The 18,994-nt window shown below is 43.0% G+C and overlaps 1 protein-coding gene across 2 annotated transcripts in view; it reads left to right on the top strand.

Moving 5' to 3' along the window:
* The window catches only part of zbtb46 (zinc finger and BTB domain containing 46), a 65,252-nt gene that overhangs the window by 12,840 nt on the left and 33,418 nt on the right, over positions 1-18,994 (top strand). Inside the window, exons 2-3 of one of the 2 annotated variants that reach the window (XM_037772216.1) lie at positions 10,524-10,744; positions 10,921-11,875. In XM_037772216.1, the coding sequence (XP_037628144.1) occupies positions 10,559-10,744; positions 10,921-11,875 (1,141 nt within the window). In that variant the 5' untranslated portion in view covers positions 10,524-10,558. Of the gene's footprint in view, positions 1-10,523; positions 10,745-10,920; positions 11,876-18,994 lie in introns of those variants that run through there. The other variant, XM_037772217.1, reaches the window with a different exon arrangement.

Below are 18,994 nucleotides of genomic sequence, written 5' to 3'. Positions count from 1 at the left end.
CCTGTACTGTAGGTGATTTCACTTCCCTGTACCACACAGATATGTTCTCCAAAGAAGTAGTCTTAAAATTATACTTAAAGCTGAATAATTATGGGAAAGTATAGTCATGTATTCTTGTTTGGATGATTAATGATAGAGCTGTGAAGATAAAAAGTATAACTCTGTAACTAATAATCCTCTTTGGGCATAATAACATTATCAATCAGCACACATACATATAATCTTTTTGCATATACTTGCGATTGCACTACAGCTGTTGACCTATGATCTGTTTTTACACTCAAGTTTCGTGTGAAGTAGATGAGACATTTTGAGTGACACCTCCTAACTCACAGCTTGGCTCATCAGGGCTCCACCTCTGTTTGCATAGGTGGCCAATCCTTACTCCCTTCTACGTTAACGGCGACACGCATCCAACAAAAGCCTCACTGTCTGGCTATCTGTTCCCGTGCCTTCACCTCTCCTCTCCTCCCTTCCCTTTTCTTCTCCCATCCTTTCCTCCTCTTGTTCCACTCCTTTTACTTCCGGCCCTCACAACTGTCGTTTCTCCCTCCCTCCTGTATCCTCTTTCTCCTGCCGCTTCGTTGTCTTACAGTCCTCCTCGTCCGCCCCTCTCTCCCCCCCCCCCTCCTTTCATTTTGGGTTCTCCGACAGTGGTAATGAGATGTTTCATTATTTGCATTTCACAGCTTTTAATAGAGAGAGAATTTAGGCTAAGCCCCGGGTCGTCAGTCAGGGAGTTACCATGGGAGACATAGCAGGCTTAGGGGCCTAGAGAGAAAGATAGCCCAGAAACTACACACACTTTACACACGGAAGAAAGACAAACAGAGAGACAGGTAGATTGGGTGATATGACGTTTATCGCTCTTTTTTTGACGCTCTTGATATGTCAATAGTATCACAGACACTTTATGGGTCATTGGAGGAAGTCGAGGTGAAGTTGACACTCAGCCGTTAGTTCTCAGGTCAACGTCTTACAGTCACACCTCTTTTCTGGTCACTGATGATCCCAGGCCATCCTTACTACGCCTGGATTTCCATAAGATCACTCCAGGCTTAACACCTGTGTGGCGGAAGCTGAGAGGACAAGGTGTCTGCGACATTGTACACATTAAAGTGTCATAAGGCGGACAGTAGGCTCATCTTTTGGCACCGAATGCGAACATGTGCAAAAAGCACATTGAGCAGCATGGAGGTCTTCAGGTGTAGACCGTAAACGTGGAGGGTCCAGGTATTGTTTTTGGCCGAGGACTGAGGGGGGGTAGAGAGAGCGAAGGATGAAGGGAGTAGTGCTAAGTCTCCCTAAGCCTCCTGGATCCTCTTTGGTCCCTCTCCACATGGCATGGCTATCCTTCTTTGAGTCAATCTCTTCCTCCACCTTGACTCCTTGGACGGCGGCCAAAGAAACAGAGAGCGGACGGAGAAAAAGGAGAGTGAGGTGGAGGTGCAAAATGTGGCGCGATTAGAGCTGTGGAGAAAATAAAGGTGGACAGATGGAGGGTGTGGGATAAAAGGAACAAGGAATGCTGAAGACAGGAACACGTGCAGCGAGATAGAAAGAAGATAAAATGAACGGTAGCTTATTTCCAACAGAAAATAAAAGACAAAGACATGCGCAGCTAATAGCTTTGATGTGTTATTTTTTTTTCTAATTGCAGTTTGCATGCCTGCCTGTATCCGGCTATGTGTGTGCGTGTGTGTCGTGCACTCGTGTGAGTATGTGTGTGTTATTTTTGTCCGTGCCTGCCTTGTTGATGGGCTGCCACCCTGGCTTGTCCCGGAAGGCTGCCAGCTCCGTCGGATTGGGGATTAACCCCGGGATAATGGCCTTGATGCCCAGTTGAGTGGAAGCAAAGCTGTTTAAAAAATATTGGCTGCCTGAGTCACTCTCCCCTCTCTTCCTGTCTCCCCCTCTTTCTGTCTTCTGTCTCTATCTTTCTCGCCGTCTCTGCGTATCTCTTTTCTCTCTGTTTTATCAGTCTCGTTCTTCAGCTTCTTTTTTTACTTTGCTCTATTTCGGTCTAACCTCATCCCGTGTTCGTAGTGCCCTTTCATGGGCATCGTATTTGCGTGTTCACTTAACATCTGTAACATTTATCACACATTCAGGATTATCTGAAAATAATAGCTGTAAACTTTCAAAGTCTAAGAAAACTTTCCAATTTTCTTAAGTAAAAGAAGTAGTAGATTTTATACTGGAAAATAATGGCTGTCCTCGATCATACTGTCATGTGTTGGAAGAACAGTGCCTCCATTGTCCAGCCGAATATCATTTTAATTCCGCTTATGCATGCTGTCGTTTTTTCCAGTATTTTCTCTCATTATAGGGGAAAATGTCCACTTGCAAGCAAACCAATTCTTTCTTCCCATACCTTTTTAATTTTTCATAGATATTAGCATATAATGTCAGGGATTCTCTTAATCTTTTTCTTGAGGCTAACATCGTTTATTTCACTTTGTTTTGAAAGCTTTACATAATACATAATTCATTTGAGTGCAGACCTGCCAACCTGTTTGCCTTTTTTCCACAGAAACTGCCTGCTATGATATGGTGGCGTTCTAGTACAAGTCACTATATTAGAAAATGCGCAAAAAGAAACACGTTGCTTTCTTAGTTTAACTGATAAAATGTTGTAAGGTGAGGCATGAGGCTGGGATGCTTGACAACATAAATGCCAACTCTTGGCGACTGAATCCTGACTTGATTTTCCCCTCCTCCTTCCTCTTCACGTTCATTCACTTGTTCAATCTACGGCCAGTTTTTACTGCGTCCTCCCTGCTGATTTAAGCAACGACGCCAAGATAAAAGTAGAGATGTGAAAAGGAGGGAATTCACTGCTAATAGAAGATCCTTAAAAGCAGAAATGACATTAACCAATAATGTGTCTGTATCAGGGCTGTCAAAGTTAACGCGATGACACGTTAATGCAAATTGGTTTTAGCGCCACTAATTTTATTTAACATATTAATGCAAATTGTGATTTTTTCTTTGTGATAAAGTTAGAGTGAAGATACTGGCATCATATAACACTAGAAAACCTAACGAATCGATTGGTACCAATCATGTCATACTACCTTGTCGCAAAGGAGGCTAAATAACGCTCCAAACTACTAACATTTGGCGAGGAAAAACTGGCATGGCCATTTTCAAAGGGGTCCCTTGACCTCTGACCTCAAGACATGTGAATGAAAATGGGTTCTATGGGTACCCACGAGTCTCCCCTTTACAGACATGCACACTTTATGATAATCACATGCAGTTCGGGGCAAGTCATAGTCAAGTCAACACACTTACAGCTGTTGTTGCCTGTTGGGCTTGAGTTTGCCAAGTTATGATTTGAGCATATGTTTTATGCTAAATGCATTACCTGTGAGGGTTTCTGGACAATATTTGTCATTGTTTTGTGTTGTTAATTGATTTCCAATAATACATATATACATACATTTGCATAAAGCAAGCATATTTCCCACTCCTATGTTGATAAGAATATTAAATACTTGACAAATCTCCCTTTAAGGTACATTTTGAACAGATACAAATGTGTGATCACACTGTATCCTGATATGCATAATTTGTGCTGAACTTGTTGATGAATGATCTTCATTTTTTTTTAAAACCTTCACATAAAGTTGACCAGTTAGAAAAGTTATTTGGTGTTTCTGGCCACCTGATGAATGCAAGCCTAGTATTCACTCTCCTTTTAGCTCTGTTTTGGTCTCCACCAACTCCTGAGAAAAATATCTGGCTTTTTAGCAGCTAAATGCTCCACTATGTTCACTAGCTAGTCGCTAACTATGTCTGTCTGCCATTTGGTGCTGGTGCTGAAAATAAAACGCTGGTGAGAGCAGTGAAAGAGAATCAAAGTAGTGAAGTTGCGGTCCATAAAGCCCCAAAAAATGAGCTGAAAGACGCTAAAACATCCAAAGACAAACCACAGATGATAATTATCTGTGGTTTCTTACTAGAGCAATCACTTTCACATTGCACATAGACATTTGACCTATTGTTAATATAGATTAGAGCAGATATGCAAAGACAAATGGTGCCAGTGATCTCAAATTTACCAAAATTACACATACAGTTACAGCATTAGCAGAAACAAGTTCAGTCTGCACATCAAATGTTTCTTTTTTGATGTTATCAGTCTGCTTGTTTCTCTTTATTTATTAATGGGATTTATTTATTTATTGTACGACTCGCAGAAGGGGCTCTGTGAATTCCAGTTTGACATGCTCGTCCAACCAAAGTCGTTTTTATCAAATAATGAGCACAACTGTTACGTTCGTTGAGCACAGGGCCACAATTTGAATGTAGAGTGATTAGCTTAGGGTGGCAATTTTGCGAGCAGCACACCGGCCACTAAATTATAATTTGCCCTGACCAACTGGAAATCCCTTAATTTAAAAATAAATATGTGAGAGTGTATGAAACTGCTCGGATGGTGCTAACACACATGAGGGAACCTGCAGACGGTTACAGCGTTTGCCTGCAAGAATGTTAATGAACCAACAGACAAGTTTTAGCAAAGAGAAAGTGTGAGTTTTATTTGCTAAATGATGTTGTGTAATTATATATTCACCCCGTGTGAAGATGTTTCTCGTGTTGTAACATCTTCGTCTGATGTGATGTACGAATACCTCATGAAATCACAGCATGAGCCCGCTGTGAAAGCCGTCTTAAGGCTTGCCCACACTAAGATGATTTTTCAAATCTTAACAGATGTTGAAAATGTGAGAGACCCACCACATAATGACATGTCATGATACATTTAACAGTTTTGTTCCTTTACTGTGTGGTGAGGAACGATTTGGGCAAAACAGCACAACACAAACTAACAGATTCCATCATAAACAACAAGAGTCCCGACTAAAAACAACTAAATCTAGCAAAGTCTCTCGCGATCAAACTGATTTTAGTCAACAAACATGGCGGACGACAGGAAGGAAGAATTAGCGATTAGCTAGTTTGTACTAGTTTCTGCTTTTAAATGTTAAATAAACACAAATCAACAAGTTGATCATCCATTCCTGAGGTCCATTTTACTACTGGTGTGGGGGGAAAAAATCGATTCACCAATGTATCACGATTCCGTATCTGTCAACCATAACAAAAAACGCAGCAGCTAGCCAAACTAGAAAGTAGAAAACGTCGGAGGGTCCACATGGATACGACCTGCATTGATATATTTGACTTCAGGACATCTCTGACTACATATATGCTGAAAATCAAACAGTTTCACTGTATTAATATAGATATTTTCTAAAGTAAAGTCCCTAAAAGTGTATGATTGAACTTTTTCCAATGGTCTAGTGTTAAAAAAGTTAACAAAAATGGCAATTAATCATAATATCGAATCGCAATACTTAAAAAAATCGCAATACATATTGAATCAGCACCCAAGTAAAGTGAAAGTATCGAATCGGGAGATAGGTGTATCATCCCAGCCCTACTTACTTTATGCTGTGCGTTTTGCATTAGCCACGGCCGCCATGACAACGGTTGTTGTTGTCTTTCCTTCTTTAGTCAGCTTGGTTCCCAATTGGCTATCGTTCTTTCCCGCGGCTGTCCTCGGGGTTCCCCACATTAAACACGTTTAATATTTACGATTTGAAATCAGTGCGGCCAGGATAGACTTCCGATACGATCGGGGGATGTAAAAAAAATTCTTATATACCTCACACCAAAAGAATATCTGGAAAGATCATCTTTAAAACCATCAACATCATGGGGGCTTTTCTGATCATTGTCGGGAGGAGGGAACGGGGTACAAAAAATGGGCTTGATTCTCATGCAGTGTGTGCCCGGCATTAGTTAAACCCCTGTACAAACAAAGTCTCGCTCCGCCACTTTGATCCAGAAGGACCTTGCGCGCTGTCTCCCCACGGTCCTGTGCGGTCAAGGAGGCAGAGAAGTGGCTCGGAGGGACAAGCTGCATTAAGAGGAACACAAGAAGGAGGAAGCCCCAATTCTCTCACTCCATCACACGTCTCATCTCTTTAGTCGTCTGGCTGGGGCCTAAAGTGACTTTGCTTTGATGTGACCAGGACAAACCGGGTGTGATGCCATGACAGCTCTGCTAAGCGTGTGAACGTGTGCGTTTTTTAGGCATGTGCTTGTGTATTTAGGGGCAGGGGCTAGATATGTGTGTGTGTGTTATGAGGGGAACAGGGCTCTTGATTGTGTGATTGTGTGTGTTTCTGTGAGGGACGGAGGGGGGTTAAGGAGGACAGTCACTTTGGATTTGGCCTCAGAAGGGTGACAGGGACTTGGAGCTCTGGTAGCACGCTTTACTGAAACAATCGTCTCTGACCACAAATAAGCGCTCACAGACTGTCAGCCTGCCTCCTGATGACTTTTTCCTTGCTTTTTTTTCACGGTGAAATTTCATAGAAGCATGAAAAGCTTTTTTTTTCTGCTCTGTGACATCCTGAAAGCAGGCTTTAGTTTCTGTAGCCTTGGTGAGACTGCTACTGTACAGTAATGCTTTGGATGAGACACAAAAGTCTCTGCCTCTCTCTCTTTACTTGTTTGTTTGACAAGTTCATTTTATCTTACTTTCCCATCTCGTGTCAAGTGTATATTTGGGAGGGAAAAAAGTGTTATAAATCAAGGCTGTACTCACATGGTAGAGGGAGCCAGTTGATGGTCTAAGCTCGTGGGGTAAGATGGAGTAGCTCTCCGAGGAAATGAAAAGCACCGGAGAGGTTTTTGTGGGTGTTTGTGTGCTGCAGTAAGGGGAGCGCCGGGATTGGTTCCGCTGGAAAAAGGGGTCTTTGACTGGAGGGAATTGGACATGCTGAAATTAAACAAGCCAATTAGGCAAGCAAAGAGTTTAGAGGTCAAAGCGCACTCCATTAAAGTTCCTCTTCTCTGCCTAACTACTGACTCAGTGTGTCTCTCGGAGTCTGTTGAAGCAATAAATCTGATTAGACCTCTCCCTCTCTTTCTCTCAGTCCTTTGCCGTGGCTTTACCCTCCACTGATCTTTATTTTTGTTAAATTTGAGGCACCATTTAACATGTCGTTGGGTGCAATCCTAGCCACACATATTCACGCCACATGCATATAAACTCACGCTCACACACTTGTTGAAAACTTGAATACTCCCTTTGAAACGTGGCCCCCTGTATCAGAGTGCAGCACCACTGACATTATCATTAGCTCTTTGGACACGCATTACCACACAGAATGAAAAGTTTCACTAATGATCTTTAATCCCAGCTACCAGATTTACTCTATATCCCACACTGGGATGTTTGAATTTCTTAAAACTGCCAAAATTGTCGACGTTTGTGTTTTACTGCTTAAAAGGGCTGTTTTACCCAAAATACAAAAAATATATATATATATTTGCACACTTGCATCTAGTGCTTTCTAACCATGCAGATGGTTTTATTTGTCCAGATTTTGAGATTTCTGCTGAATGGAAGTACTTTTCTACAATTAGGACTCTGTTACTGGGAAGAGATGCTGCTGTTTTTCAATGAAGTGAGCACCACAAATTAAATTCTATTCACCTCCATTGTATTGGAGTGGAGGCAGAAATCTTGTTTGTTATGTTTCAAATGTTTTTCTGTAATTTGGGTAAACCCGCTCTTTGAATTCACCTTGCTGAGTACAGTGCTGGGGTTTTCATTTGCATGTTAGCGTGTTGCTTGTTTGCTCGAGTGCTTGTCATTGTTGTTGCTCATTGAGTGCTGCAGGAATGAGTCCTAAAACCTGAAAATTGGTTAGCATTTTACTTCCGTTCCCTCGTCTTGATGTCAATGGGTCTTTTGAATGGGATCTTTAGTTAGATGCCTGAAATAAGGTCTGTGGTTAACACAAGCTTAAGAGATTTTTAACATTTTGTTCTACGAAATAAAATACGTCAATAAATACCCCATTTGTGCATTTTGAAGCTTTTATGTGTCTTAAAAAAGGCGACTGCTAACAAGTGACTAAATGAGACTACTAAACTCATCCACCTCTACATTCTTGTTGTGTATTTGCGCTCATGCGACCGGGGTGTAGTTCGTTTATAGCCTAACATTAGCTTTTTACTTCTGGCAATTGCATTCGCATTCACGCTTCAAAAATCATAAAGTGGTGTTCATTTGTGGAGATTATCTTGCTGAGCAAAACGTGTAAGCATCATCAACGTTTGTTTGCCACAGAGCTTATTTTCTGCAATAATCCAAAACCCAATGAAAAAAATCCCATTGGCTTTTTGTCGTGGGAACCAGGGCGATGCAAACTTCCGGGATGGCCTACAAAAATACGTCATCCCTGGAGAACTCTATTGATACTTGGACTGTAAAAGTAAACAGAGGTGGACAGAGGGATTTTTCAAATGGGTGCTGCTGACCGCCGAGTTCTATACAGTGACTCTGTACTTCACCACCCACATTGGCTGGAAAAAAATGAGGAATAGAAAAAGGTATTGAGGTATTTCTCGGTGAATAAATGACTTCTTCCTCGTTGTGTGTGTGGCTCTGAGAGGGAGCCTATCTTATAGGCCGGGTCTATACAACTGAATGTGCCCGTGGCCCTGAGAGAAGAATGGCAGCGAGAGAGGAGGAGGGGAGCTGCTGTGTCTTTAAAGCCGCTCAGTTTGTCTCCAGAGGTGAGAGGTGAAGACTCTCAATGCCTCCATCAGGGCAATGCAGAAAGGAAAGAATATCTCAAGGTTAGACCGACAATAGATGTTTTCTAAGAAGTGTGTGAGCTGGAGGATAAAAACACTTGCGTCAAAACTTGCCTTCTGAAACTCTGAGGGACACTGTTATTCTGCATTCTTATCCAAGTTCCTTCCTTCCTCCTCGCAATTCTTTATTTCTATGACTTAAATAAACACTAGTCAAAGTGAAAGGTTGGGGGCGAGCCATACATTGATCAAGCTCTGGACAGTTTTGTTTTTTTGGAGAAAGAGAGGTTTCAGCAGTTGTCACCGTCACTCCATCCGCTGTTCATCGGAGGTGTGTTTGTCCAAGTGGACGTGGGAGACACTGTGGATTTATCTGATCTTACAAGCCATCAGGTTGAGCAGAGCTTTGCTAAACATGACCTGAAGTGTGCCGGCCCCCGAGCAAACGCTGCTGTCACCTTGGCCAACCCGAGCTGTCATCTCTCAGAATAGCCCATGAGAGCTGACAGCTGTGGCGTTCCCAAAACAAATCACTGCTGCGTTTGGTAACACTCTGCGTCCCCGCGATTTAGCCCTCACCAAGACGAGAGCGGGAGCGGCGGCTGCTAATGCTCCGGCTAATGCACTGTCTGAGTGTGTGTGTGTGTGTGTGTGTGTGTGCGTGTGTGTGTGTGTGTGTGTTCTCATCTTCTTCCTCTGTGTGTGTGTGTGTGTGTGTGTTTGCAAGGGCTTATGCGGTTTCTCTTTGTTTTTCTGCAACCGAATGGTTCAACTTGGAGCGATGTTCATATCTCCCTTTGTCTCCCGTCTCCATGGCCTTCACCTGCATCGCTTCTTGAGCACAAAATGCCTCTTGTATGTCGTCTAACCTGCACGCAGCAGAAAACACCTACATCTTACATCAATATTTGTGAGCCCACAAGCCAGAAAAATCTTTATGGGCTAATAGATTGTGTTTTTTATTTTGTAAGAGTAATAAAAAATGCCAGTATCCCCATCACACCTCCATGAATCCTGTCAATAAATACTGGAAAGTTGGATTTTTCATTCACTGACAGTTGAGCAGCTCCACAAATTTGCCATTAAGGATCTTTTCTCTGTAGTTTTCAGAAAAACGCTGTGTTCACAACCCCAGACTGAACCGTGCGAGATCAGAAACACCGAGGTGAAGGTTCAAAAGTGACTTTTCGTCTTAACTAGACAGTTGATTGAATATTCACAGCCGAAGGGGAGATGAAGAAAGAAATAACAAGGAACTGAGGCTGTTTATTGATACATTTTGAATGGTAAAGTGGTCTGTACTAAATGAGGTGTTTTTCTCCCTCTCAACTGTTTTGTGAAAGTGTTACGCTTTTTAACTGGCATTTTTAATGAGCTTACACGCACACACACACACACACACACACACACACACACACACTCTCTCTCACACACAAGTGAACCTGTCAGACACGGTTTAAACACCGAGATTTTTGACTATTTGTTACTGGGCTGTTTTTAGACATCAAACTACAGCAGTTGAGATGTGGTTTCTATTGATGTGATTGTTTTTATGTCACAGTAATAACTGCGATATCCTTACCCTGGCTCGTCTTTAAAGGAGTGGTTCAGCTAAATTTGCTCATTTTTTCCCTCTCACGTGAAAATGAATCCGACAATCTAAGCGAGCGGTTTGAATAAAGCTACATCCATGAACCATATACACACTCCTTGGAGGAGAGATACCTGAATATGTTGCCAGAAATCTTTCCTAAAAAGTGTACAAATCGGCTTCTTTCTTTCTGCTGCTGCTCAGTCAAATTCCCATACTGTACATTTAATGCTACAATATTTGATATACTTGATGTTACATCTGACGTTTAATTTATCCCGCGTCTTCTTTTGTGTCCCGGCAGATGTTCGGAGGAGAGGCTTTTGCTCAGCTACACAGATGAACAACAGGAAGGAGGACATGGAGATCTCCTCTCACTACCGTCAGCTCCTCAGAGAGCTCAACGAGCAGAGGCAGCACGGCATCCTCTGCGACGCCTGTGTCATCGTGGACGGAAAGATCTTCAAGGCCCATAAGAATGTCCTCCTGGGTTCCTCGCGCTACTTTAAGACTCTTTACTGCCAGGTAAGGGACTGCTACACTTGGGAGGACGGGTCAGGGGAGTGTGTTAAGTACTTGTTTTCCTCTCAGATCATTCTGTGTGTGTTTTCCAGTTGATGTCAGAAGTTGTGTTTAAAAAAGGTTTACTGCATGAGATCTACTATAAAGAACTGCTATGAATAATCTGTCTCGCCCGTCAGGTTAAAAAAGGTTCAGAGCCTCACCACCAGACTACTGTCACCCACCTTGACATCGTCACGGCGACAGGCTTCAAAGCCATACTGGACTTCATGTACTCGGCGCACCTCGCCCTCACCAGTAAGAACGTGATCGAGGTCATGTCGGCCGCCAGCTACCTGCAGATGACGGACATCGTCCAGGCCTGCCACAGCTTCATCAAGGCCGCGCTGGACATCAGCATCCGCTCCGAGATGGCCGACGAACTGGCCGACTTTGAGATGGGAGGTGTTGCTGCCGCTGGCGGAGGAGGAGGAGGAGGAGGTGGAGGAGGTGGAGGAGTGGGTATAGCAGGAGCAGGGGGCGGTGGTGCAGGAGCAGGTTTAGGAGGAGGAGGAGCAGGAGGAGGAGGAGGAGGGATCGTGGGCATGGCTTCTGAAGCCCTGGCCTCCATCATGTCTGGTCGCAGCACCTCCCCTTGGCTGGCACGCCGCACCAGCCCGGCCAACTCTTCTGGGGACTCAGCCATCGCCAGCTGCCACGAGGGAGGCAGCACGTACGGCAAGGAGGACCAAGAACCCCCCAAGAGCCACGAGAGCCAGGAGGAAGCCTGCCACGACTCCCAGCCCGCCTGGCCACACGACTACCGGCCTGTCACCGTCAAAGAGGAACAGGTGTCCCCCGCCTCCTCCTCACATCCCCGGGACACTCCTAGAGGGGCGGCCCAGAGCCAGGGGGAGCAAGGGGCCGGAGGGGCCGCTGGAGGAGGCGGAGAGGGGGCCTGGCAACCCCTGTCAGGGTCAGGGCGGAGGAAGAACAGGAAGAACAAGGACACTGTCAGGCATATTACCCAGCAGGCGGAGAGGAACTGGGACAGAGAGCGGGACAGGGAGAGAGACCGGGACAGTAGGCCTGGATCTCCTCTGCCCTCCATGCTGGCTGTGGCTGGATGGAGCTACAACGGACAGGAAATCCCAGGTAAGGCTGACAAACCTGCTTCCTATACCGTCTCCTGTCTTTGGAAAGTGCTACTGCATATTTTATGTGATATAGACAAAATGGACTCACAGAAACGGTGAAAGAAAGCCACCCGTTTCCAGGTCCAAATACTGTCTTTATTGTGGATTTGTTGGTTAGATTAGTAGTTTAGTGTCACAAAAGCAGGTGGAATTAACTTGGACTGGCTCTTAAAATGTGACGGATGGACGCGGGCAAAAAGAAAGCATACCTTTACTTCTATATTTGCGGTTTAGATTTGATGACTTTGACACCTCTTCCTAACTGGACGCGATGCGAACGAGCGAACATCAGATCGTTCCAGTATTTCCCAATGAAGATATCCTAACCTGCTCTGTGTGTCAGAGAACAGGCAAAGCCACTTGTCGCTTGTATGCAAAACTTTTGCGCACCTCCAACCTATTTTCACTGGTCAAAATCGACACTGACAGTAACCGACAGTTAATCAATATCACGCCCTCTATGTAATAGAGAGTCACATCGCTCGTAGTACAGAGTTTGCTTCGCTTGCTGTATGTTAGAAAGAGGTGTGAGGCTTTAGAGTTTCCCAGAGTTGCTGCAGTTTCCACGTCGGCGCCTACTTAGTTTTCCAGTCATGTAATTAGTGAATGACTGGTGAGATAATAAGATTAGGTTAGATAATTAGGTGAGAGTCTCAACACTCAACCATAGTACAATCTAATCTATCTCTTTTAAAAGACCCTTCCTAACCAGTAGCGCATCGGCAAGCGATCAAACTGCTTTGTTGACTCTTGTTGAACTCAACAGAGTGTGCATGCCGCTTTACAGTACATTATGCACTTAATGCTTTGAATCCTGTGTGTGTATTTCAACGCATGGCAGCCGTCCGCACAGTTTACCAGCATTAAAATGACCTCTTTTCCTCCTCCGGGTTGAGATTAGCGAGCTTCCACACTAACGTGTTAGGCCTAAGGTGATTATCTCAAATCTTGGAGGTGTGAGGTGAAGCCTGGGTAAATGCAGATAGATAATACAATCCTCTTCTTACCGCAGTTTATGTAACACACACTCCCACATAAACAAGCAGACGCATACACAAACACACTCGAGCACGCATGTTTATTTTGAGAAAGTGTCTCTTGATCCTCAGCCTTGCAGGATTGTTTAGTGAACTCCTTTATACTAAAAACTAATACATGAAAAACACTTAGCTGTGTGTGTTTGTGTGTCTACGTGTGTGTGTGTGTGTGTGTGTGTGTGTGTGCACTGTGGGGCCCAAGGCGTCGATAGGTAGATCATTAAAAGTAAGAGAAGCTAATCCTGGGCGCATTAAGGGAGTTGGCTGTGAAATGGGCACACGCGTCGCGCAGCGAAAGAAAACAGGATAATTGAATTGACCTGGGTCACTGCACGGATTACCAGCGCGTCCTCGCCATCCCAGGCTCCTCCCCCTCTCTCTGGGGTTTAGGGAAGGACTTTCTGGAAAGGGCAAGAGTAGGGAAAAGGAAGAGAGAGTGGTGGGTGAGAGGGGTAAGGAGAGAGAGGTGAAAAAAAAAAGAAGAGATGCGAAGAAGACAGAGCATCCGTACGGGTTTATGAGGGTTTGTCTGCTTAGCTCTAAGTGTCCTGAGTCCCAGATTTTGTGACTGGCAGTCAGACATTATTACGACGCCCAAGTACATCTTGTCTTGAGCTTCAGAGTCACACACACTTGCATGGCCACATACCCACAAAGTAAATGACACTATTAAGCCCAGTTTCTTGGTTCCTTACCGGCCGAAAGTAGAGTTTTAGTCTGGCTGTGGTGAAGCGACCATTACCAAGAGGTGTTTTCTCACCTAAAGGTTAGAGGAAGTCTAGTGTTGCTGGTGGTGTAGACTCACCCGGTGTTTGCCAAAAGACAACCATTCATCCCACTTTCCACCCGGACTGGGCTCACAATAGAGAAGAGTGGGGGAAGGAGGAAACGAGAGCGTTTGTATCATGAGGTTATTAACTATTTGGGTCTCCTTCAGAGGGCAGATCTTGCCATTCAGCGGTGAAATATCATGTTACCAGTGGGCTTTTACATGACGTTTAAGAGTGGCGGTGTACGACCGTGAGGATATGTTTCACTATTGTGTGTTGAGTCAGTTTGCAGGAGGCGGTTTCTGTGTGTTTAGCGAAGGTCTGGGGGATTGCTGAAAAGGTTTAGTGAGGTCATTGTTGGTGGTGGTGGGATGTTTTGGTTGTGGGAGTGCTCTTCTATCATTGTGATGCCTTCAGGTTCTTACCAAAAAAAAAAAAAACCTTCAAAGTGAGGACTTTTGTGTTGTTTTTTAAGTCAGGGTCAAAAATACGCCGGATCCCTGTGGGCTTATGAGAGTTTGTCTACTTAAGTCTTAATTCTTTTTAAGTCTGGATTTTGTCACCTGCAGTAAAAGATCAGAATCAGACGGACGGGTCATATAGGAGAGCCGAGGAATTAGAAAGTGATGTACGATTCTATTTAAAGTTTCTAATTACAACATTGACAACATTGCAACATGGGCAAGATAGACGCGCAAAGAGCTCTCTATGACACAGTTTGCTTGATGCATAGAAGAAGACTTCTATCTAATGAGAAAAGAATAAAAATAATATTAACTTGATAATGAATAAAAACAAATATAAAACATGGCAACATCACTGTGATTGTTATTATTATCCCTCCAAATAGCAGGCCCACTGAACGCTGCATTGTTTTGATGATGTACCAGACATTCATTTGTTATTTCATTACTTCTACTGGTGTGTGTTCATCCAAGCAAATAAAAAGAAAAATTATTCAAGTGTGAATGATATAAAAACAGAGAAAAGCAGCAAAATGTGGGCGGTGTGGGAGGGTCACGTTAATGGTGTGACATCATGTTGTAAACTTTAACCCCCAGAAATCAAGAAGGTGGCACCTAAAAGCAGCCAACCGCCATTGAACAACAAAAGAGAAGTAGAACAAGGTTTTCTTCCCAGCTACGTGATTGATTGGCCAAAGCAGCGTAACATCAGGTTACATTTCTCCAAAATTTGATTCTATTACAACTTTTCACGACAGGGCCGCTGCGTTTTTTCCGGCATCACCCGCAGTCCCCACGACCCCCGCCTAAACGCACTACCCATGTTCAAATGAATGGGAGGACTGACGTTTTTGCCGCAATGCCTGATATGATGTGAATCCAGCCGCCTTGACAGTAATACAGCAGGCACAAAATCAGGACACCTAAAAAGAATGCAGCCATTATTAACGTCAATAATTACACATGAGGGTTTCCTGCTATGACCTGTCAACATGTTTGTTGTGAGAAATTGCTATTATTGATTAATTAATTGATTCTTTTCAGCAGTATGAGTCCTTTGTGTTTAGCGATAGGTCAACGGTTAATGGTTAGTGCTACTATTAAAGCTAGGGTCGGTAATCTTAAGAAACTAGCGAGAGTTTGCTAGATTAAAAAAATTATCCAAACAAAAAAACCGAGCCCAGTGTTGCCAACTTTTTTCCAATGAAAGTAGCCAGCAACACGAGCTCCAAAAGTCACTAAATCTATCGAAAAAGTCGCAAAGTCGGCAACACTGACAGTTCATCCCTTTAGGTCTCCCTCCAAAGCCACTCACCCAAAATTATCATTATGAACATAAACATCGAATATGGCTATCGTTAGTACTCACAGCTGTCAATTTAGCAGGTAGGGCAGGTAGGTAAAGAGGTAGATATACCGTCTAATCATTACATTCTGGGTCAATGAAATGATTGGTTTCTTACAGTCCTGCCTTGGTCACAGATACCAGATTTTTTTTTTGTCTGAGCATTTGATTTATTGATTGCTCTCGGGATGTAATGATAATTTTTAATGAAGAACATTACCAACTCTAGCTTTAAGATTAGTGTCAGTGTTTGGGAAGTACATTTTACGGTCCTCCCAAAGATGAAAGTGTGTGTGTGTGTGTGCGGTTGTTCCATGAAGTCCAGTTGTTGGTTTCCATGAAGGGATATGGTAGGTATAAAGGAGAAAGGGCACCTTCAGTCTGAGATTAGCTTAATTGCTTCATTCTTTATTGATGAGAAGTGCCTCGACACACACACACACACACACTCACACTCTCTCTCTCTCATTCATCTGTGATCGGCATCCATGCTTTACTATTAGAAACGCTTACATTACATACAACACGAGGGCTGCTTGGCTGAGGATTTGGCTGCATTATTCTGTAATATAAGGATAATATATGGCTCAATGTATTAGCGCCGTGCCGTTTCAAAGCATTTGTGCGAACATGCCGTGTGCCTGTGTTGACATAACATAACATAAACAGCTGCAGGAATTAGGATTTGTTTCCTTTAGATCCCCTTCCCCTGCAAACATCTGCTGTGTTCACTTGATGTCATTATTGAGGCTACTAAGTACTCAACTTCTCTCTCTCTCTCTCTCTCTCTCTCTCTCTCCTGCTAACGCTTGATCTCACTCTTTCTTATACGCTCACCTTGTCTGCTGCCACAAATATTTGAAATCTTACATGTGAATCAGGAAAGAGAGAAATCAGCACTGCTTGCATTCCAGTGATCTGATCATGTTCGTATATTTTTCGGCACAATAATATATTAGAGGTGACAATTTTTTCGGAGAGGGGAGTTTTAAATAGTCTCTACTTCTCCTGCCTGCTTATGTCGTAAACCTTTAAATAATTACCTGAATTTATTTTTAGTCTGGCCCCCGCTGCTTCTTCTAGACCTGGATTAAAAAGCATCCGCAAATCAAAGACGGAGCGTTTGGAAAATCAAACATGAATCTTTTATTTAAGAAATAATTCTGTATATTTGAGGCCTCATATCAGCCGCTCTGCTTGTTATCAATGTAGTGCTGAAATCATGAGTTGATTAAATCAATTAGCAACAACAATTTTGATAATCGATTAATCATTTATCAAACCAAAAAGTCAAACATTTGCTGCTTCCAGCTTCGGAAATGTGAGGATGGGCTGCTTTTATCTGTTTGATTGATTTTAAATTAGGGCTGTCAGTGGATTAAAATAGTTAATCGTGATTAATCATGCATTTTTTAACTGTTCAAAATATACCTTAAAGGGAGATTTGTCAAGTATTTAATACCCTTATCAACATGGTAGTGGAAAAATATGCTCTCTTTATAAATATATATGTACAGTATATATTTATTATTGGAAATCAAATAACAACACAAAACAATGACAAATATTGTCCAGAAACCCTCACAGGTACTGCATTTAGCATGAAATAAATATGCTCAAATCATGACATGGCAAACTGAAGCCCAACAGACAACAACAGCTGTCAGTGTGTCAGTGTGCTGACTTGACTATGACTTGCCCCAAAACTGCATGTGATTATCATAAAGTGGGCATGTCTGTAAAGGGGAGACTCGTGGGTACCCATAGAACCCATTTTCATTCACATGTCTTGAGGTCAGAGGTCAAGGGACCACTTTGAAAATGGCCACGACAGTTTTTCCTCACCAAAATTTAGCATAAATTTGGAGCATTATTTAATCCCCTCCTTCCCGACAAGCTAGTATGACATGGTTGGTACCAATGGATTCCTTAGGTTTTTCTAGTTTCATATGATGCCAGTATCTTCACTCCAGCTTTAAAACCCCAAAAATCGCAAATTGCATTAATGCGTTAAAGAAATTAGTGGAATTAAAACGAATTAGCATTAACGCAATATTATTACGTTAACTTTGACAACCCTAAAAGAAAGTAATCGCAAATTCTAGCCCTCATTCCATCCTTCTATCTGTTGAATATTCTGATTAAATACCATAAACTACATTGTTACCTAGCTCCAGGCAGGTTTAAAAAGACTTTGTATATATAACTGACATATTTTGTGTCTGGTTGTGTCCTTGGTGAAATATGCTCCTCTATAATACTGCCACTGTATTTCAGTATTTACACTTATTCAGTTCCTTTCAGACTCCAGACACCATAGAGAGGTCTTTTCTAAGGAAATAATCACTAAGTCATGATTGAGTATTTCTCAGTCTGTAAATGTGTCATTATGTCTTTTACATTTGATATTTTCATTATTTTCTTAACATTCAGTGCATTCAATTCATTTTATTAAAGAAGGTGTCACCTATTCGAAAGACGTTTTGGAGGCAGAACACGATCGCTCCGTGGCACCTTCCCTCTCAGATTGAGAAGAAGCCCGAGCTGCTGAAAACATCAGTTAATGATTGATTTCTTTCCTACTTCCTTTATACTTTGGGGCAAAAACCAACTTGATCTTTATCCCACATAATAACAGCACTGGAAATACTTTTTGTTTGTTTGTTTTCGTTGGTATTAAAAAAAGAAAGAAAAGAATGCTCACACACACATGGTGACCTTTCAGTGGCAGCTTGGGGGATTTTGGCAATCCGGTACATGGCCGGTGTGATACACACTCACACACTCAGCTTAGAGCATCTGATTATGTAGACGTGAACAGTTCAATCACACGTGGGCTGTTCTTTCCATTTCCCTCTAGCAGTTGCACATTGATTACATCGAGAATCTTTTTTGAAATCCAACATCTTTATCTGACTCTCTTCCTCTCCTCTCTGTGGCCTCAGAGTTCCCCTCCTCAACCGCCGACACGCACACGTTAACGCACGCTGACACACATACACATGCCCACAGAGACGAGAAAAAAAAAAAGTGAAATCATTTTTCCGTAGAACCTTTTCCTGTTTATTCCTGCGAGTTCGTCGGAAGAGCTGCACGTTTTGGTTTGTTGGAGTTGAGATCGTCATCCTCTGGAGCTCCGGAGCCTCCTGGACTCACCTGGGGCCCCGCAGTCACAGCTGCCCTCTAGTTTGCACTTCCGCATAAACTTTCTCTCTCTTTTTTTCCTCTCCCTGCGCTCGTCTCCCCAAGTCTCTGCAGTCTAAAAGGTGAACACTTGAAATAATGAATCGGATCCCCCTTTCGCCCCCTTCCTCTCTGTATTCCAGTTAAGACTCTCCCCATAGTATTTGCACTTCATTAAACTTGAAATAGGTTTAATATTTAAAACACCGTGAACAGATTCCAACCCCCCTCACCCCTCGCACACCTCTCCACTTTTTCCTCTCCCTTCTCCTCGCTCCA

Source organism: Sebastes umbrosus, chromosome 6 (genome assembly GCF_015220745.1).
Source record: "Sebastes umbrosus isolate fSebUmb1 chromosome 6, fSebUmb1.pri, whole genome shotgun sequence".
Taxonomy (NCBI): domain Eukaryota; kingdom Metazoa; phylum Chordata; class Actinopteri; order Perciformes; family Sebastidae; genus Sebastes; species Sebastes umbrosus.
The sequence above is the reverse complement of the archived record's forward strand: the minus strand, read 5'-3'. Positions and strand labels throughout refer to the sequence as shown.